A 22,645-nucleotide genomic window follows, 5' to 3' on the forward strand; every position below is an offset into this window, starting at 1 on the left:
CGGACACAGGACTAAGACCCAAATCCACTTTCACGCCACCCGACAACCAGTTACCAATTGAGGTCCTTGCCTTCGAGAAGGCCGTGATGAACGACCTAAAAGCACTGAGCTCAACACACCGAGACTGCTTTCACAACACAAGCCGCAAGAGGCAATTCGAGACTTGGCCTCCAAAAAAGAGATCATCATAAAACCCGCAGACAAGGGGGGAGCGATAGTGGTCCAAACAATATCGGCATACGAGCAAGAATGCTCCAGGCTGCTGTCTGATACACGTAATTACAAAATCCTACCAGAGGATCCCACTGAATCACTCAGAATCACAATAGGCGGAATGGTGGAGGAAGCGCTTGCCCATGACTGGCTGTCGAAAAAATAAGCGGAGTTTCTAATGCAGAAGTCACCCAGGACACCATATTTCTACTGTATTCCAAAAATACATAAGAACCTAGAGAACCCACCGGGTAGGCCCATAGTTTCGGGCATCGTTCCATCCTGGAACCACTGTCTAAATTTGCTGATGCCTTCCTGCGACCACTTGTGCAAGCAACAGACACCTACCTCCGAGACACAAAAGCAGTCCTGCAACTAATGAAAGACCTCCCATTGGACCCAGATACACAACTACTACTGAGTCTCGACGTGGAGAGCCTTTATACCAGCCTCCCACATGATGAGACACTGGCGATCATTGAAGAAGTCTTATACAGCAAAAACTGGAAATACCAGACGCCGAGAGGAGTAGTTTTGGAATGTATTGCACTGGCATTGACGACAAACTTTTTTGAATTTAAAAGTACCATCTATCTTCAAAGCCATGAGACCCGCATGGGGAGTACCTTCGCCCCTAGTCTGGCCGGGCTTTATGTCCACCGCATGAAAAGCAACAAGATCCTCCATACTCAAAACCCTTTCAGACAGCGCATAATCAGTTGGAAAAGATACATCGATGATGTGCTTGTCATCTGGCAGGGGGACCAAGCATCAGTCACTCAATTCATGGAATGGCTGAATACTCAGAACCAGTATCTGAAATTCACTCACTCAGCGTCAAACCAATCACTGTTTTTTCTTGATCTTGATATTTATCATGAAGGCGGCATCTTAAAATCTAAGACCCATTTTAAACCCACGGCGAGGAACTGCCTACTCAGGTACGACAGCTTCCATCCCCGACATCTACGGGAGAACTTACCTTATGGACAGTTTCTTCCCTTGAGAAGAAACTGCGCGGATGTGACAGCATACAAATCCCAAGCATCAGACCTCAAAGTGAAGTTGCAAAAGAGACAGTACCCAGACAACATCATAAATGCCGCCATGAAAAGAGCAAGAAATAATAACAGAGATGCATTACTGGAAGACATAATCCAGCCAAACCAAGAGCAAAAAAGACCGGTATGTGTCACAACATATAGTACACACTCCAACGAGGTATCCAAGATTGTTAACAGACACTGGCGCATCCTTACATGTGGAGCTCTGGATTTGGAGAAACCCATGTTCGCCCATAGGAGAGAGAAAAATCTCAAGAACATACTCGTACACACTCGACCGAAACAGGACCCACCAGCACCTTTCGCCCAGCACAAAATACAAGGCCACTATCCATGTGGCAATTGTGGAAGCTGCCACCTAACTAAAAAAAGCAAGCAGCTTACGTTCAGTAATGGCACCAAGTGGGACCAACGAAAGTTGACCAATTGTAACAGCAAGAACGTAGTGTACATGATTACCTGTCCCTGCGGCCTAGAATATATAGGCATGACAACCAGGGCAGTGAAAATACGTCTGTACGAACATAAGAGTAACATACGTTGCAAAAAAAGCACCACCAAAATGGCCTCTCATTTTTTGGAAAGACAACACTGTGTCAACGACATTGCTTGGACCATAATCGAGCAATTACCATCAGAGGTGGGCCTGTTCGAGAAAGAACAACGGTGGGTATTCCGCTTGGGCACCCACACAACAGGCCTCAACGACGAGATACCGTGGGGACAACTTACATGAAACAATCATAACCCACAAATTATCTTGTTGACACCCACAGAACTATAGGGCATAGTGATTGCACTCCACTATGAGAACCAAACTATGAATTACATGAATACTCAATACGTAACACATCCCTGAGTATCCCAGAATCCCTGCTATTTTCCGTCTATATCACGCCTTTGAGTAACGTTTTTGTGAACAAACAACCACAACCACCATAAAAGCCCTTACACATGCGCAACAGCCTCAATGACTGCTAACCCGGCGAAGAACGAACGGAGGAACCGCCGGACAGCGCATGCGCGAGGACGTGTCCCGCCCACGCGCCGGTTACAGGGCCATGGTCTAGCGGCTTCGCACTCCGGCACAACCCCAATTGGAGCATGCGCGGGATACGGAGCCACCACGCACAGGTGTACCACTTTAAAAAAAAAACGGTGACACCCATACATGGGCATTTCCGTACTAACAATTAGCAATTGAGCATACAATTGCCAATCAGAAGGGGTATAAAACAACAAGCGATACCGACAGACCTCGCACTCTCAACGGAGCCAGGTACGGGGCAGTCAGGAAGGATTCTCTTCCAGGATTCGTGAGTATACTTTCAACGGCAACTAGACTGAGCATCCTACAACTATGTAAGTACTTGCAAAAACTAAAAACCTTGCATCAAATTACAGGTAGCAAAACAGCACGAGGACCCCTGTGTTACCAGAGGCTCATGAGGCATTTCTATTTATTCTAAACAGTATGTTTTCTTTATATTTTCTTTCTGGTAACCCCTCACCACAGTAAACAATAACCTTAACCCAATTACAACACCAAAAACGTTCTCTATGGACAACTAGCCTTACCATGAAGTGAGTTAGTTTTTAGAGTGTGTGCTTTATGTTGAGTGTTTGTGAGTCCGGTCTGTAACTTTCTTTTTCACGCCAGGCACGATTTACTAGTAGCATGACATTTTTGTCTACACAATCGGAGCCCGCACATATTGATAGTTTTTTTCCCCACAGGTCACTGTACCTAGGGCTGCTAAGGAGTGGACCACCACAAAATATTTTTTGTCCCCTTCCTTTGCAGGTCAGCCGAATGGCGACTGAAAAGCCGACTTTGTAGGTACATCGCATAACCTGCATCATATCTCACTTTTTGTAAATAACACTTTTTAAAGAGTAGAGAAACGTGAGTAAGGTGGGGATTTGTGTACCCTGTCCTGAAGGAGTTCCGACTCCGAAACATGTCGACACACACACACAGGAGGTGATGCACATTATTTTGCATCCTACGCCTCCACTCTGTCACCTTTTTTAACAGCGCCAGCCCGGGGGCCCATTAAAAGTATTTTTGAGCTAACCCCACGAGCCAGGCACTTTTTAAACATCACTCGCCGATAACCTCACCACTCACACACATACAACAAAAATACTCACACACACCTCACATAGTCATTAAAAAGTGCTCCCACGTAGTCGTAGGTCGCAGCACGCCGTATCCCGTAGAGTGGTGCGAAGACCCCAATGATGAAGCATGACACCAAGGGTCCTTTTGGTGTGTGAGGGGTACTATACCACCATTGGGTGCTCCCAACCACTGTAGGGTAGCCCCATTACATTAATGGATTCCATTTGTTTATACATATATTACCAGGGAGAACGAATCCACCTTTAACTCTCTCTCCCCCCTTTGTTATTAAGATTATATACACCTGACAAGGCCAATCGGGCCACTGTCAGAACCATCACAAAGCACAAGTAGCAAATGAAAGACACAACCAATAACTACTGGCAGAATACTGTACTCCGCATTAGCATGGGCAACATTAACACATTATTTATGTCTGCATCATAATTAGGCATAAAACACAGTGTGCATAAACACATTATGCATTTGGCATCGAAAGCATAAACACATTATGCCACAATCATATTAAGCATTACCATCCAGAATGACCCCCAGGCTAACTGGCCTTTCACTGGGCTCAAAATGCCCTCTGTCCAGAATGCGAAAATAGGGCTTCTCAATTAGCCTTAGGGCTAGAAATGCAGCAAAGCCAAGGTGCGCTGGGGGCGGGGGAGTGTCTCTCACTCCCTTCTCATCACAAAAAGAAAATGCCCCCGTGTTGCAGCTCCCCGCTCTCTCTCGCGGTGCAGCTGTGGCGAACAAAATGAGCACGGGCATCTATGGTGCCTCTGGAGCCCCACTCCGGGACTCCTGGAATAATCTTGCCCAAACTTTGCAGCTGCCCGCTCTCTCTCGCAGTGCAACTGTGGCAAAATTAGCCCAGGCACCACTGTGCCTTTTGAGCCCCACTCCGGGACTCAAATACAAACTTGACCCAAAGGAAAATGGCACTGGCACCACCGTGCCACTTGGGAGCTCCTCTCTGGGACTTCTCCCGCTTGGTGCCCTCGACAGGCACCAACCTCGCCCAAAAGACTTCAACCCCACTCACAGGGGCTTCATGCAGACTCCTCCGGTCTTCTTTCCGGCGGGGCAGGCACAGACCATGTGCCTGTGGTGGATTTCTGCAGGTAGCTGGGCACAGTGCGGGACTTCCGCCGGGAGCCCTCGAGGCTCCGGTGCTCCTGCCAGTCTCCAGGCAACCTGCAGAGCCTCCTACTCCTCCCCGGAGCCCCGCCCACAGTCAGGCGCAACCCTGCCTGACTTCCTGGTTGCCCTCTGAGCGGTGGCTTCTGGTACACGAAACAATGCGGGGTGGGCTCCTGCTGTACCGACGAATGTACCGGCATGCAGGGTAGGCTCCCGCCTCTCAAGGGCACACAACAGCGGGGTGGGCTCCCGCTAACACGCCATAAAAGCGGAGTGGGCTCCCGCTACTGGAGCACACAAACAGTGGGTTGGGCTCCCGCTACTAGATAAGCATGATGCGGATAGGCTACCACCAAGAGCGCATTGAAATGCGGGGTAGGCTCCTGCAAGCAAGGCATCCATGCGGGGTGGGCTCCTGCCTCTACCAGCAGCGACAGTGCTGGCTGGGCTCCCGCTCTGCTGTTGAAGCGCCCAAAATGCGAGGGAATCCCCACCAAATTCGTCCCAGCCCAGGACTGCAAAACAAAACTAGTCCTGGAGCATTAAAATAACGATGTATCGCTCACGAGGAGCTGGGAACCCAAAGTTCCAGATGGGAAAGGCTGGGCCCAGGCAGGCCATCTCACAGGGCCCTCCAGCAGGGAGGCAGTCCCTCCTGGCAGTTCCTCCTGGGGCCCAGCAGCAACAAGTCACCAGGAAGCACAACAGCCCAACATATGGGGTCACAGCCCCAGTACTTAGACACCATTTCTCCTTTGTTCTGCCCTTGGCACAGGCCTTGGGGAGCCAGCCTGGTTCTGGGGGATTTTGGAGCACTCTGATTACAGGACTCCTCTTCCCTATTGTCCGGTGGGAGCTCGGTCATCTGACCACCACAGGGGGGCGGAGCCAACATTCTCACAGGCAGGCACAGACTTATTCAGGGTCAGGGGACCACTCCTCCCACTACTCCAAATGCAAATCTCCCATTCAGCCTAGTGCTGACTCACCCTGCCCTCCCTTGAGCCACACACCCCTCACCAGCTCCTGTCACTCCAGAGCAAGACATGCAATACACATAAGGCAGGCAGACACATAGCACACAGAATTGCCAACTTCTAAAAGTGGCATTTCTAAAATAGGTATTAATAAATCTGCACACACCATTGCGTAGCATTTGTTATTACTATTTCAAACATACCAGACTTGACCACGCTGCTCCTCTCAGATCCGGAATTACCACTGAAACACTTATCAGGGAATCCCTTTTGCATTCCTATGAGAGGGCAGCCCTACACCAGTGAGAAAATAAAATGGCTGTTTGCCACTACCAGGACATGTCACACACATTCAAGGTACATGTCCTACCTTTCACCTACAATGCGCCCTACCCATAGGGCTAGCTAGGGCCTACCTTAGGGGTGACTGACATGCAGTAAAAGGGGGGTCTCAGACATGGCACACACTTTAGGTGCCACGTCACAGTGGCAGTAACACTGCGCACACAGGCCCTGCAATGGCAGAGGTCTGAGACAGGTTTGAAGGACTACTTTGGTGGGTGGTGCAATCAGCGCTGCAAGCCCACCAGTATCGTTTAATTTACCGCCCGAGTATCTGAGATGCCACTTTACAAGGGACTGACAGGAAACTTAAATATGCCAAACAGGTTTAGACCAATCTTTACCATGTTTACCACAGAGAGCACACGCACTTTACACTGGACAGCAGTGCTAAAGTGCCCAGATTCCTAGAACCACCAACACCATGTCGGAAAAAAGGCTAGATGGAAAGCAAATAGTTCAGAGATGACCCTGCAAAAAGGGCCTAGTCCAACACTCCACAACCAAGATTTATGGCACTCTATTCCACTGGCCTAACTAGGTTCATGTAGCCGGCCTGCGCTCCATCGCGGTCGGCCTGAATTTGTGACTTTGTGGCACTTTTTTCACTAAAACCTTTAAAATTCAATAGCTTCGAGTCTACTAATTGAATTTTTGCTATGTTGGTCTTATTTTATTTATCTTAAATTGCTGTAATTTTCTAACTGTGCTGTTGGCTCCTTTTGTGATGTGTTTTCACTGTTACTGTTTGAAGTGTTGCACAAAAATTTTAAAAACGCAAAAAACAACGTGGACAAGTCCCGAGAGGGTTAAAGTCATCGTTAGTGACCTGTACCCTATTGGGGGGGGGGGGCGCAGACAATCAGGGGTTGTTTTAGTAGACCCCTCACCCACCTACCTAGTAGCCGAATGCAATCCAGCTGCGCTTCAACGCCTGATTTACAGCGGAGCAGGTTTTCATGATAATGTGAAGTGCTATGTGAAATGTGAATAAATGATAAAAATTTCGCTAAGAAATGCCCTTGTAATACGTTTTAATAAAAGGGTTTTAGGACATGATTAACAACATAGTCGGGGTATTTTTGAGGTGAAAAGATGTATCTCAATATCCCTACAAATATTTAACCCATTGCTTCTAAGTTAAGCCTAACAGCTCTGTGCCAAACTACCAGGGAGTACAGCACAGGTTAATCTGAAAGAGACCGTAGTTAAAGATTCCTTACCTTAGAATTACCCCCAGGTATCAGACTGGATCCGAAATTATTTTCTCTTAGCAGTATTCCTGCGCCGCGGTAGGTGGTGTCGGTCGACTCCGCGTTCGTCGTCTGCATCGTGGTCGCCGGGTTGACGGTGCGGTGTCTACTTAGACGCCGCCACTGGGCGCTGACGTCAGTTCTGACACGACTTTCCACGGCAGAAGCACAGAGCCATGCAAGACACTGATCACTGGTGCACATAACTAGGGCCCTGTAAGGGAGTCCCTATCCCTAGAAGTCAGTTCGCAGAACGGGGAGGATGGGTGGGGTGGTAAGGAATCTATAATTTCTTATGTCTCTTACAGATACATCGTTACCGAAGGTAAGTAACTTGTTCATCTGAAAGAGACCGTAGTTCTAAATTCCTTACATTAGAATAGATACCCCAGCAATGTCAACCCCGGAGGAGGGTCTGCGAACTAAGTTCACACCAGTAAGTCGCCGAACACCCTACCACCGAGAGCTTGGTGGTCCAATCCTTAACATCAAAAGGCACATTACCTACTGCTCCCCAGACAGAGGGAATCCAAGAAGCTGGACCATCTTGGGAAGAAGATGTTTTCTTCTACCAGCTTAGGACATTCTTAATGGCTATCTTTCGGCCATCTCTGCCTTTCTTCACCTTCCTGATCAGCATTCTCTTTCCAAGTCCTCGATTGTTAACAGATTCCTAAAGGGCATTACTCATCTCCTCCTCATCTCGTAATGCCCCAGTGGAACTTGAACCTTGTGCTCACTTTTCTTATGTGTGCTCCCTTTGAGCCAATTCGTCTCCTCACTTTGAAGACTGCTTTCTTGCTTGCCATCACCTCTGCTCACCTGGTGAGTGAGCTTAAAGCTTGATCTTCTAAACCTCCCTTTCTTGCTGTCTGTCCGGACAATGTAGTCCTCCGTACTAGGCCCTCTTTTCTACCCAAAGTAGTCACTTCCTTCCACATAGGTCAGACCATCACATTGCCCACCTTCTTCCCGCCTCCGCACCCTACCAAAGAGGATGAGAGACTCCATCGCCTGGACCCAAAGCGTGCGCTGTCTTTCTACCTTGACCGCACAAAAGAGTTCTGGGTGGATGATCAACTTTTCGTGAGTTATGTGGGTGCTAAGAATGGTTGGGCAATGCACAAATGTACCATCTCTCGATGGGTTGTTTTATGTATCAAGAACTGCTATTCTTTGGCTAAAAAGTAACCTTCACCGGGACTGCGCGCACACTCTACCAGGGCGTCGGCAGCCGCTACTGCTTCGCGAAGTTCCCTTACTTGACATCTGTCAGGCAGCCATGTGCTCATTGTTGCACACATTCACCAAGCATTACTGCCTGGACAGCCAAGTCCGGAGGGATCGCTTTTTCAGCCATTCTATTCTCCAGGACTTCCTGGTGTGAACCTAGTTCACAGGCCCTCCTCCGGGGTTGGTATTGCTGGGGTATCTATTCTAAGGTAAGGAATCTAGAACTACGGTCTCTTTCAGATATAAAAGTTACTTACCTTCGGTAACGATGTATCTGTAAGTGACATAAGTTATAGATTCCTTACCACCCCACCCATCCTCCCCCGTTCTGCGAACTGACTTCTAGCGATAGGGACTCCCTTACAGGGCCCTAGTTAAGTGCACCAGTGATCAGTGTCTTTCATGGCTCTGTGCTTCTGGTGTGGAAAGTCGTGTCAGAACTGACGTTAGTGCGCAGGGGTGGCGTGCAAGTAGACACCGCACCGTCATCCCGGTGACCACGACGCCAACTACGAACGCGGAGTCGACCAACGCCACCTACTGATGCGCAGGGGTACTGCTAAGAAAAAATTTCTTCGGATCCAGTCTGACGCCTGGGGGTAATTCTACGGTAAGGAATCTATAACTAATAATGTCTCTTACACATACATCATTACCGAAAGTAACTTTTTCTTTTTGGGTTTGGTTGTGCCTTACCCTAACAAGGATTGTGGTTACTACTTGACTAGTGCTTGCTCCCGAGCATACCAACAGCCCGGTGTTAACAGTGTGCAATGTGGTGCCATCAGTTTGCTGCAACTGACCCCACAATTTCCCAATTTGTATCTGGGATACATCCATCCGGCTTTCTTTGTCTGACAGTAAATATGATGGCTCAGCAGGGCTGTGTTCATTCATTACAAAAGAGTAACTACTTGATGTGGTGGAAGGTAATTTTTTTTTACTGAACTTACATTTATTTTTTTTCTGAATTGACATTTAATATTTGTAAAAACGAATGCACATTAAGTAGTAGTATGTGCAGGATCTCAAACATTGCAAATGCTTTTCCATTTGATAAGCACCCTAAAGCTTCCGGTTTATAATCCTTACTATGTGATTTTTATAACAGGGAGATGAATAAACGCCTAACTGAAGACCAGGCCAGGAAGACATTTGAAAGAGCTACAAAACTGGAACAAGAGTTTACGGAGCATTTCACAGGTTGGTATAGTCATTAGTCAACAGGGCTTTTTGTTTCTGTTGGTTTAAGTAGCAGTTTAGCTCTGTTGATTTAACTGTAATGTATAGTTTTTTTGCCACATTTGTCAAGGGATTGTTAGTGTGTTTTCGCTATTGTGCTTAATATTTTCTCTGCCCCTTCCGAGCAGCAAGCTTCTTGTTGTGGGGTTCTGCTGCAAATGATTCAGGCAGCTAACCTGTCCTCAGCCTGGTAATATTTCTTATGTTGTGTGGAGCTTGACAGCATATGTATTTCGTTGAGGTCTAGTGATAAATGATCTCATGTACTCTTTCTCCCCACTGCATTACATTGAGCAAGACAACAGTTAGTCTGTTGAGGTACATTATGGTATACCAAGACTGACCCTAATGTCTTTAGAAAACACAGGGCCTTCCAGGAGAAGACTGTACATGTTTAGCCATTCAGGTCCCCATCATCGAGTGGCAAGATTCTTCATAGAAGCGCCTCCCTGCCCTCATCTTTGTAGTTGCTTCTACCTTTCAGATGACAAGTCTTTGTTTCTTTGGTCAGTACAATTGCTATGTTCATGACTGCTGAGGTGTGCAGGCTATTAATTGGTTCCAGTAACATGAATGTATATTGTGTAGATAATTTCACAAAATATGCAAACTTTTTCACCTTGGGTGTTCAGCAAATAAATTTGGACTATTCTGGTATTTGGATCTGCACATAATTATTTTTGCGAAAGCAGACTTGGGTATAACGTTGGAGAATCCTTATGTATCTCTTTTAGGCTTAACAAAAGCTGAGCTTGACTAGTGAGTAAAAATTCCATGTTAGATTAAACAGGTAATTAATATGTTAAGTAGAGATTCTGGAGCATTTTTGACGCAATCAAGCAATGACCTGGGTCATAAGAAAGGTATATAAGATTCTGCAACAGGGAGTCTTACTTCATCTGCATCCCCTCTGCCATCTTTCAATAAAATATTTTTTGTTGCCAGACCAAATGAACAAATACACTAAGCACACAATTGTGTAGTGAAATGATGACTAAGGAACACTATTAAATTCAATTTAATAAAGGCAAAATGGTGAGTTAAATTGTGAGGTTAGTTAGTGAGATACAGGTGGAATAGAGAGATGAGGTAGTAAGAGAAAAATGAGGTACTGATAGATATAAGGTATAGAGGGATGTGAGTTAGAGAGTGATGAGGTAGAACAAGAGTGCAGGGAGATTCAGAGAGGTCAGGTGTAGAGAACTTAGGAGAGATGAGCAAGGTAAAGCAGATGAGTTTGAGAGGTGAATTAGATGGAGGAGAGGCGAGTTTAAAAGGATATCGGAGTGAGGTACATAGGTATGACGTAGAGTTGATGTAGAAGGGGTAAAGATTTAGACGCTAGCACAGAGAAGCATGGTTGAGAGAAGTGGCCTAGAAAGAGGCATATTGAGGAAGGCATAGGTGATTTGAGAGAAGAGACCAAGATCGGGTAGGTAGACGGAAAGGTAAAGAGAGCAGAGTAAGATAAATTACTCCAGGATTGGTACTTTCATAGATTCAAGTGCTTGAATCATTCAACTTCGTCGAGATGGGAGCCCCCGGTTTTATTAAAAGTAATGTCCTATTAGACATAGAACATAAGGCCCTAGGCCTTAAAACCTTTGTAACCTATTCCTGTCCTTTTGAAAAATAGGACTAAAACTTAGAACCCGCCAATAAATAGACCCACCCTGTAGAACCTTCCTGAGAGAAGCTCCAGTTCCTCAGATTTTCCAAGCACAATTGCCATGGGAGTCTCCACTGAGCTCTGCTCAGTTTCCTTCTCTTTCTGTATTTTGGAGTGTTTTTCCAGTCAGATATACGATCTATCCTGTATATCTGTTTTTGAGGTGATTTAAACTGACGCCCATCAAGTCAGATACACCTAAAAAAATGTATTTTCCGAGCCTGTGGCACTTGCAGAAAGAAAAGGCTATACATTGATGATCCACACAAGGACTGCTTTACTGCCTTTATCCTGAACACAAGCCTAAGGATTTCAAGGTATGTCGGACTTTCTCCACACAGACTTTGAAAGATCGGGAAGGACGTCTTCTTTTGTGGCTTCAGAGGCTTAAAAACAGGGAGTGGTGGTCTTTGCTGAGGAGAGTGATACTTCTTACAAGACCTATGGATGACCCTGCCGATACATCTTCACAGCCTTCAAAGAAAGCGTCAAAGAAGTCACCTGAATCCTTTCAGAAACAGGCTGGGTCTGTTAGCAAAACTTCTCACCAGGTAAAACAGGTTTTGTCTGTTAAAAAAACAGCTTCAGAACCTTCTACTCCTCCTATGAAGCTATTGCATTCCTTTAAGAAGCCTACCTCAGCCCCGCCAATGGACAGCTCGTCGCCGACCCCTCCGTCAACGAGAAAATTCTCTCCTGCTGTGGTTTTAGTCATATCGACGGTGTCTACAGTGCCCACCGTCACCGTTTCTTCACCGTCCTATTCTTCTTCGACGTCATCGTCGACAGGTCAGGCTCCAATATCGTCGACGAAGCAGATTGTTCCTTCAAAATTATCATCGTTGTTGAAAGGCCATTTCTCGACGGCGCATCACTTGCCGTCGACCTCATTGACGGGTCCATGAATTTACCACTGTCGTCAACCCTCATCGGTAGCATTGACGACGGTAACCACTTTGTCAGCATTGACTAAAATCCTTGTCTCTGACGACTCATCGTCGACTAAGGCAATTCCGTTGATGAATCAAGATTTGGCCATGAAGCAGCCGTCGTCGACGAAGGTGACTCAGTTGACAAATCAGGATTTACTTGTGAAGCAGCTCTTGTCGATTCACCTAGTCAGGTGCAATCTCTTTTACCATCCCATCTTTTGGAAGATGATGATGAGGAAGAGGGATCTGAGGGGGATAGTCTTTTTGGGGCAGCTTTAATCCCATCTGAACTTAATGTCAAGTACCAGGAAGATTCTGGTGAGGATGATTATTATGGCCATCAATATTACTATTCACATCAACAGCAGGATGTGATGTGCCTCCTTTGAATCTGGTGACGGATCTGCAATTTATGCTGGCAGACTATAAGAGGAGGTTTCCTCCAGAGCCTCCTCTCCAACAAGCTCCTCCTCCTTCTCCAACTCCCATTCCGGAAGCACCGGTTCGCTCCCCTTTTCTACGGCAGGGGTCTCCAAGTGTTCGACCCTCTTCTCAAGTTGCTCCTGTGCAACAGCTGTCGTCCTCTGAAGAGGAAATAGAGAGAGAAGAGGGTGAAATTCATCAAGATGAGTGGGATTCTTACATTATTCCCCCTCTGGCATCTCCTTCTCCTCCCCAAACGGATTCATCTCTGGGATGGGGGCTACTATAATCTTCTGGAGAGAGCGACCAGGCGTTTTGAATTACCAATGCCCGTGCATCAACAGGATTGTTTCCTGTATGATTTTAAAGAGCCTTAAAGGAAATCAGTAAGGTCTATGCCTATAATTGATTATATTTAAAAAGAGGGTCTGAGAATCATGTAAAATCCAGCAACTGTTTCACCTGTGTTGCCAAGGCTTGACAAAAAATACAAAGCTCCGGATAACGCTCCTGCTTGCCTAATAGGTCATCCAAAACAAGATTCTGTGATTTATTTGATGAGTTTTATATAGCGCTGGCTAGACCCGGAAGTATCAGAGCGCTTTACATAAGAAAAAGCGAGTTGCAAGTTACAAAAATATAACATAAGTTACACAGGGAGTACATATTAAAAAAACAAGAGGTGCTAGCGAATAGCATGATAAGACCACTCAATAAAGACAAAATAATACAGTAGTATGAAATATTAGAGTGAGGCATAGTAGAGAGTGAAACAGCATGAAGGGTAAAGGAGGAAGGGGGGAAAATAAGTGGGAAAAAGGGGAGCAGATCAAGACAGATAAGTGGGAAAAAACGGCAATGGGATCAATAGTCACAACAGCCCAAGAACTAGGTGAGAGGGGTGTAGGGAATCAAAGGGGGAGAAAAGAGTTAAAGCAGTCCAGCAAAGAAGAGAAATGTTCAGGTCGCGAAGATGGAGTCCGGTGGGAGAGAGGAGCGGACAAATAAAGGTCAACAAGATGGAGGATTTAGGTCACCGGCATCATCGAAACCCATCCAAAATGGCAGGAACATGCAAAATGTAAGCCTAAAATCTCGCTGTGATCTCGCAAGCAGCGCAGCAACGATCTAAGAATCCTTCAGCCCCTCTAACTGCGCCACCCGATAATGACGGTAGAAGACTCGACAACATTGGAAAGCGTTTTTGAACTGTCAGGCTTAACAGTACGAGCTTCAAATTCTCTTGCTTTACTGGGCCGTTATAATAGGCAAATGTGGTCAGATGTGGCACATTTCTTGTATAGACTTCCACCAGAAGACAAGGAGGAAGCTAAAAAAAATCCTTCTAGAAGGCGAGCGGTCTGCCTCAGAAATAACAGACTGCCCTATGGATGTGGCGTCCACTGGTTTCCAGCAACTAGCTGGGGCGGCCGTCTTGAGGCATCAGGTTTGGCGGAAAGCCACTTCTTACAAGCCTGAAGTACAAACAAAAATACTAGATCTACCTTATAACGGACGGAGAGGAATTATTTGGCAGTCATGTTAATGAAGCTTTACAAGCTATTAAAAAAGACACAGGTACAGCTAAGTTTTTAGATACCTTACAGTACAGGAAAATGCTTTTACTGGCTCCAGAGGAAAAGGCCTCCAATCTTACAGAGGAGGCTACCAACAGTTCCATTACCCAGCCTCTTCTTCATCCGCTCAACAATACAGGCCTCAATTACCTCTCCGCCAACCACTTGCGGCGGCTTACAACAAGGCTTCCTTCAGAGGGAAATCAGGACGCCAACTTTAAGGACACCAGTCGGCGCCAAAGACATCTCTCAGCTGTCTGCCTCCACTTCGCCTATTTCAATCTCGGTGGGCGCCAAAATATCCCTTTATTTTCAGCGGTGGCAGGAAATAACGTTGTACCAATGGGTTCTACATCTAATCCACTTTGGCCATTCTTTGGAATTTATAAGTATTCCTCCATCAACACCACCTCTGCCTCGTTTTCAAAAACACCTACATCTCTTAAAGATGGAAGTTACCAACATGTTGCAAAAAGAAGCAATAGAACGAGTTCCCCTCAACCAAAGAGGAGAAGGTTTCTACTCCTGTGTCTTCTGGATTCGCAAGAAGTTAAAGAAGTGGAGACCAATCTTGTATTTAAGGAACCTAAACAAATTCTTCAAAAATCAATCGTTCTGCTTGATCTCTATTCAAGATGTGTTACACCTCCTCAATGGATACAATTACATGTTGTTTCTGGACCTTCAGGACGCATATTTTCATATATCCATATGCTGAAAACACAAGAAATTTCTCAGATTCATGGTGCCCGTGAGGCGCCATCAATCCCGCGTCCTACCTTTCAGACTGAAATCAGCTCCCCGCAGTTGAAGCATATCTGAGGCAACATCATCATCATCAAATCTTTTCTTACCTCGACGACTGACTTATCAAGGCCACCACTTACAAAGCAGCAAGGACATCTAACAAAGCCTGTCTGCAACTTTTCAGGACATCACTTTAAATGTAGAAAAATCGATTCTGCTACCATACCGTCTACTGGTCTTTCTAGGTGCTATCCTGGACACCATCAAAAACAAGGCGTATCCCACATGGGAGAGACAACAAATACTTAATATCCTTGGCAAAACGGGTCCACAAAAGGTTTCTTTCCGTACACCTTTTACAAATCTCTCCTAGGGATGATATCTTCCTGTATTCCCCTCATACCTCATTGTCGTCTCCACATGCGTCCTCTTCAGGAAGCTTTAAACGAACAATGGGTGCAGATAGAGGGCACCCCTCCCATGATTGTGGCTGTAGGCTGGTGAATGCAACCGCACCAGTTATCGCAGGGTTTGCCGTTCCTGTCCCAGGCTGCTCCTCTCGTGATCACAACCGATGCATCTCTAGAAGGCTGGGAGGCTTTCCTTCAAGATTTGCAAGTCAGCTGAAAATGGCCACCCTCTCACCGAGATCTTCATATCAATCTTCTCAAGTTGAGAGCAGTTTATCGGGTGCTCAAAGCATTCCTGCCAAAAATACAAAATGCTTTGGTGCTTGTCAGAACAGACAATACCACGACAATGCATTACCTGAACAAACAAGGAGGAACAAGATCTCTCTTGCTCCCTCAGGAAGCTCAGCTTATCTGGCACTGGGCTATTCAAAACAAAGTGCATATGACAGCAGACTACGTTCCAGGAAAGCAGAACGTCATAGCAGATATGTTTAGCAGACTAAAGACAACTTGCCACTTGAGTGGGACCTGGATCAAGCACTCTCAACAGCATTTTCTTTCAATGGGGCAAGCCGAACTTAGACCTGTTCGCAACACCAGCCAACGCAAAATGCCGGTACTTCGCAAGTTGGCCTCACCAACAGGGTTCATGGGGGAATACCTTTTCAATAGTCTGGTCCGACATATTTGCCTACTCTTTTCCCTCCATTCCTCTCCTTCCACGAGTACTAAAAAACTTAAAGATGGAACCCTGCAAGATCATACTAATAGCACCAGCCTGGCCTCGCCAACATTATTACAGAGAACTTCAACTACTCTGTCAAGCCTCCCATCCATCTCAAACCATTTCTGTCCCTTTTGATGATGAACCAGGGACAAGTATGTCATCCGAACCCCTGTTCTCTGAAATTATCAGCTTGGCTTTTGAGTTCAGGAATTTCAACATTTAAAGATCCTGCAGGAGTGTGGGCATGTGCTGGCTACGGCAAGAGCAGACATCACTAACAGGACTTATTCGCTCAAATGGAAAAGATTCTGCATCTGGTGTGCATCATCTAAATTCAATCCTCTCCATTCACCTCCAGTGGAAATTTTACATTATCTCCTACACTTGGCTCGCTTCGGCTTAGCTCACGCATCAGTTGAGGTTCATTTAGCTGCCATCTCCAGTTTTCGCAGATCAGCTAATGTGCCAGCAGGCTGGTCAAACAGTTTCTCAAAGGCCTGTTCAGAATGTTTCCTCCAGTAAGGGCACCTCCTCCTGCATATTGGCATCTGAATTCAGTGCTGAGTCAATTAATGAAACATCCATTCGGACCTATTCACAGAGCGGATATAAAGTGCCTATCGTGGAAGCTCTCCTCCTAGCTCTGACTTCAGCAAGAAGAGTTATTGAACTCCAGGTTTTCACTCCCCAAGAACCTTTCTTACAATTCAAACATGACCGTTACTCTATGAACGAACCCTAAGTTCATTCTCAAGGTCCCTTCGGAATTTCACCTTAATGAGCCAATCGTTTTGAAATAATTTTTTCCAACTCCACAAACTTCAGCGGAGTGTGCTCTGCACTCTCTGGATGTTAAACGGTGCCTAAAGTTTTATCTAAACAGGACAAAATAATTTCGCAAGTCAAATCAACTTTTTATAGCGTACAGAACCGAGCATTTCAAGATGGATATTGAGTGCCATTTTTTCTGTCATAGGCAATCGGGCCAACCTCTGAAGTCAAAAGTCTGTGCTCACTCTACCAGATCAATGTCCACGTCTACGGCGCTGTTTGCAGGTGTTTCCCTTTCAAAGATCTGCAGAGCAGCAACTTGGAGGATGCGCACACATTCAACAAGCCCTACTACTTGGACTCTGAGGTAAGCGAGATGCGGCAGTGGGACAAGCGGTTCTCGAACATCTTTTTCAATAAGGTGAGCCTTCTTTCTTTTGTTCCTTCCCTCCATCCTTTACTGTCACACATTTTCAATGATTACTGGTCTGTCTGAATACATTAAATGAATGTATGTACTTATATTTATATATACATAATGTTGCACCTGTATTGGTATTTATAGATGGAGATGTGTGTGTGTGTGCGCGCAGGCAGAACTATTTCCTGTGACTATATGTAGTTGATGTATGACACGAAAATGTGTTATTCAATGCTCACTACTCTGATTCAAGCATGTGAATTTATGAAAGTTCCAATACTGGGGTAAGAAATAAGTTACTTACCTGTAACTGTAGTTTGCCAGTATTGGAATCTTTCGTAGATTCACATGCGATTTCCCCCCCCCCATCACCCCCCCCCCCTGAGATATCTCAGTTTTCTTTCTATTTGTGCACACTTGTGCTTGGAAAAATCTAAGGAACTGGAGCTTCTCTCAGGAAGGTTCTACAGGGTGGTGTCTATTGATTGGTTGTTTCTAAGTTTTAGTCTTTTTTTACAAAAGGACAGGGATATGTTCCAAAAGTTTTAAGTCCTAGGGCCTTATGTTCAATGTCTAATAGGACATTACTTTTAATAATACCCGTGTCTCCCATCTCAACGACGGGGAATGATACAAGCATGTGAATCTAAGAAAGATTCCAATACTGGAGAACTACAGTAACAGGTAAGTAACTTATTTCTTATGTGAGGTGAAGTAAGGCAAGAAGAGGATTATTTTATTAATTTAATTGGCAACAACATCTAAGATGTCAAATAAAAACATTTTTTTAATGCACACTGTATCACTTTAACAGGGACCCTGGGCCGCTGCCTATGCTTTAAATCACTCCGTATTTGCTACAGTTTTTGGAAGTTAAACATACAATTCAGTATAGTTTATCATGACAGGGGCTAGAATTCGTTGAATAGGGTAATAAGGCTTTTACAAACAAGGGCTGCCAAAATGTCTTGCCAGTGCTCCAAAAATCTTCAAAATGGCATGTTCCTAGGTTTATAAGTTTGTGTCAGAAATATTTAAGAATAAATAGGTTTTACGTATCTGTGATTTGTGCACAATTATATAGTTCAGATAATAGTCAAACTGATTATTCATTTTCACTCTACTTTGTTGTTTCATAATATGCCTCCCTGAGTGCTTAAGTGATGAAGCCACTTTTCAGTATTATTTTTAGACTGTGGTTTAATTATTCAAGATCTTAGCCTGTGGGGTACAGCTATTGCAAATGTACTATTAATCCATCAATAGAATTAGGATAGACAAAATCGTATACTTGAGTAAAAACAAATCTGTATGCACTAGTAATTACGTTTTTTTCCTTTTGCAGCTATAGTACTCGGGGACACGCTAGAAGAGATCTACAACCAAGTGAAACAAATCATTGAGGAACAATCAGGCCCTTTGATATGGGTTCCAGCGAAAGAGAAATTATGAAAATGAAAGAAAAGGCTCCTATGTAATAACTCCACAACCCACTACACTTGATTACTCTGTCTCCTCTGGAGAATGCCTTCTGCTTCTCGCATATCCTGTCCATTCATGATCTGGCGCTCAGAACACCTTTTACATAAGGGGTTTCTAAATCATTTGCAATACTTTTGATTTGTTGCCATTTTATTTTAAATACAGGAGGCAGAATGCGCCGGCCAGCTTTTAAAGGGGGATGGTAAATCTGTTAACATTCCTTAATGTTTAAGGGAAAGTGACTTTTAGAGATTTTCAGAAAAGCTTTATATACATTCTTTTAAAACATAATTTCATAACAAGTGAAATGTGGTCTTAAAGATTTAGTTTGTAAGCGACTGTGCACGCTGGACTTTAAGAGCATGGTTTAGCCAGATGTTTTTTTTAATCACTTTTATTTTCCTGGCAACTGTTTTTATTTGCAGGCAGTTGAGGAAATATTTTCATTTTCAGTTATTCATATTTTCACAAGAACTGTTAATTTCCATAATGTTATGAAGAATATTCTCATGGTATGTTTTTAAATTTTTATTTTTGCAAATGGGATTGCTAGGAAAAACTGTTAAAATGTTTTAAACCATGCTCATGCAACACAACTTTCAGTGTCTTACAAAAAGTATGTGTAATGGTCATCACATTTTTGCTTTATAAAATGAAATGGGCACTTAGGAAGAATTTTTATTTGTGAAGAATTGTAGATTCATGCAATTTAATGTATAGTAATGCAGACAAGATAGCAGTGATATGATGACCATTGCAGAAATGAGTGATATTCCTACCCTCAAACTAAAATTGTACTTTTAAGTGTCAGATTTTAAAGAATATTTTACCCACAATAACTGCCTATTTTGTTATAATAATATATATATTAAACTTTCTTGAACTAAACTATGTAACTATGGAAATTTTATTTACATAGTTACACGCACCTATATATATATATATATAAATATAAATATAAAATATATTTTCTTTTACCACCTACTCCTTACTTTTTTGTTTTGGGAATACAGTTTCAGTTTAAATTGAGATTTAACTTCCATAATTGTGTGGAGTACAAACGGGGATAATGTGGCTGTGTGACACAGCTTTTGGGTACATTTGCTTACAAATAAACTATGGGCATGTTCTCCTCTTTTCTACAAAGTGTTTGATTTTTATGTAACATGCATGTTTTTATCACAGGGTAACCATATTAGTCTGTTGTATGAACCTTTTTCCTCCAAGTAGTCCGTCATAGGTTACATCGTAGTCATGGTGTAAATACCTCAACACAGCGTTATAGGACCAATATGGATCTCGAAGAAAAACTACAACCACCTCCCTGCATCCATTTCTTATATTAAAGTTTGATATTTGGACATTGCCTATTTGGAATGAATTGTTAGAACAAAAAGAATCTATGCTTCTGACATCCTGTTTGCATTTTCTAGAGCCACATATTTGTTTTTTAATGAACATCTAGCATTATCCATTCCATTTGTCAGAAAGAGGAGAACGGCTAATAAATTTCATTCAGCAAATTGAAGGAATTGTGTTACTACTGTTTTAAATGACTGACAAGAGAACATGTGGTAATAGATCTTGCAAGCAGTGGCCATCACCTAGAGCGTGGAATATCAGCAAAATAATTAATTTCATGGCGATCCCTCAAGTCTTGATCAACGGGTGAAAATACTTTGAAATGTGTTTAAAACTATTGTTTTGATCAGGAACTCATCTGTTTAGTTGGTTTTTTTTGGTTTGTTTTTTGGGTGGTTGCCTCGCTGAAGGTGGCATCCGTAAACTTTACAAATCACACACTGGAAAAGCTAATAGTTTTGGCTTATAACTGAAAATGTCTTAATGCTTCCATCCATGCAGTCACTCAATCCATCCACTCACTCACTCACTCAATCCATCCACTCACTCACTCATCATCCATTTACTCATTCACTCATCCTTTCACTCATGCATCTATTTATCCATCCATTGGCACTTTTGGGGATTTATCTACAGTATCAATCACAGTTCATATTCATTGAGTGTAAAAGTCCCCCCCCCCCCTGCTTTTAATCTCTTAACAAAGGGATCTTAGCCAGAAATGCATTAGAGGCGTGCAGTGATCTCCCAGGTTTATAGAAGGAGAGCAATGATTTAGAGATTGTCGGTCCTTTGTCAAACAGTGCCTTATATGCATTTCAGAAGGATTTAAAGTTAATGATGATGATTGCACTGCTTGGTCTAGAGGTACCACTATACCTTTGGTGCGCCTGGTTAGTGAGTTTCTCTCAGATGGATCCAACGCTGTGGTCGTATAAGGTAGCCTCTTACACGATCAGCTCCATCTGCAGGGTTCCCTTGTTCATAGGCAAGATATCTTGTTACCCAGGACAGTCCTTTAGAACAGACTGAAGGCATGTTCCCTCGAGTCTGGAGATTTGTTTTTCAGTATGACACCAACTCAAGGCTGTTTAGTAGTCCTTTAGTACTCTGCGGAGTACCACCTCCTCAGTAGAAGAGACCACAGCAAGGAACAAAGGTGGGTCTTGGAATCCTACTTTTTTTATCACAGATTTTGCAGACAGAAGATGTTTGTTCCAGGTGTGCTTCCTTGGAAACAGTTTGGATCAGTTCCCCTTTCATGTGTCCATGCTAGTCCCCCTTCCAAATCTGGCCTGTGTGTGCAAGGCTGCTCTGTCCAGCCGGACAGTCGCCAGGTGTAGTGCCCACCACAGATGGCTCATGAGTGTTTCCCACTCGAGAATAGCTGCATCTTTTTATGCCCCCATAGGTTAGATTTAGTATGTTTACCCAAACTTTGTCACCGGAGAGACAGAAAGGCCACAAGACACTTGGTAAAAATTAGGCCTATAAAAATCAAAAGGGGGGTGGGACACCTCACCCACATATCACACCTTTTCCCTAGGCAGAGCTCTCATCCCAGCTGTCGGGTCCCCCAAGATCCATGACCCTGCACTTTTGCCCTCTGCCTTCTCCTTTGGTAACTCTCTGTGCCTTGATCTTTCTTCTTTATCTCTGCTCTTTGCCCGCTCTACCGTCTTTCCTCAGAGCCTGCTTCTTCTCCTTCTTTATTCTCTGTTTTCTGGTAACTCTGTGCCTTGATCGCTTTCTTATGCATCTGTGCTCTTTGTCCACTCTACCGACCTTCTTCAGTGATTTGTTCCTTCATCTGTGCCTGCTTCTTTTCATTCTTTATTCACAGTAACTCTGTTCCCTGGTAATTCTGTCTGTGCCTTGATCGCTTTCTTCTCTTTCTCTGCTCTTTGTCCACCCTATCGTCCTTCCTCAGAGCCTTGTTCCTGCCTCTATGCCTGCTTCTTTTCCTTCTTTATTCTCCTCTTTTGCTTCCCTTCCATTTTACTGCTGCTCCCACCCTTTTTTGCCCTTGCACTCCCCTTAAAGCTACACCTGCTTGCGTCTTTCCGCCTCCCGCTAACCCTGCCACCCAGCGCCCATGCCACTTCCCAGGACCTACTTAATGGAGACTGCAGAGGGCTCGCCAAGGCAAGCCTTTTTACACCAGTCCTCATCTGGACTACGCCCAGCGCTAGGAACCCTGGTCCGCCGCTCTCTGCAACCTCCTACCCCACCCCCGCAGCTACACCACTTCCAAAATACATGCTCTGGACCCCAGACACCTCAGCGAACATTGCTGCTGCACCTCACCACACAACAGTAGGGCCTTTCACCTGCACCTTCAACAGCTCGCTCATCCGCACACCACCCACCACCACTAGACCACACCAGCACCACAGCAGCTTGTCTGCATCCTGAAAATGTGCTTGTTCTGCAAGCATGCCTCTGAGCTGTCTGACCTCATCACCATTCTCGGCCCGGCACCAGGTCTTCCTCCCAGAGACCTGGCTCAACCCTTCATCCGCC

The 22,645-nt window shown here is 44.5% G+C and overlaps 1 protein-coding gene across 14 annotated transcripts in view; it reads left to right on the top strand.

The window, feature by feature from the left end:
- Positions 1-20,288, top strand: part of DLG1 (discs large MAGUK scaffold protein 1) — a 1,315,748-nt gene extending 1,295,460 nt beyond the window's left edge. For all 14 annotated transcript variants that reach the window (XM_078666465.1, XM_078666467.1, XM_078666469.1 and 11 more), the window contains 2 exons: positions 9,468-9,559; positions 18,624-20,288. In XM_078666465.1, the coding sequence (XP_078522591.1) occupies positions 9,468-9,559; positions 18,624-18,730 (199 nt within the window). In that variant the 3' untranslated portion in view covers positions 18,731-20,288. The remainder of the gene's footprint in view (positions 1-9,467; positions 9,560-18,623) is intronic.
- The last annotated feature ends 2,357 nt before the right edge of the window (positions 20,289-22,645 follow it).

This window comes from Lissotriton helveticus, chromosome 11 (assembly GCF_964261635.1).
Source record: "Lissotriton helveticus chromosome 11, aLisHel1.1, whole genome shotgun sequence".
NCBI classification, from domain to species: domain Eukaryota; kingdom Metazoa; phylum Chordata; class Amphibia; order Caudata; family Salamandridae; genus Lissotriton; species Lissotriton helveticus.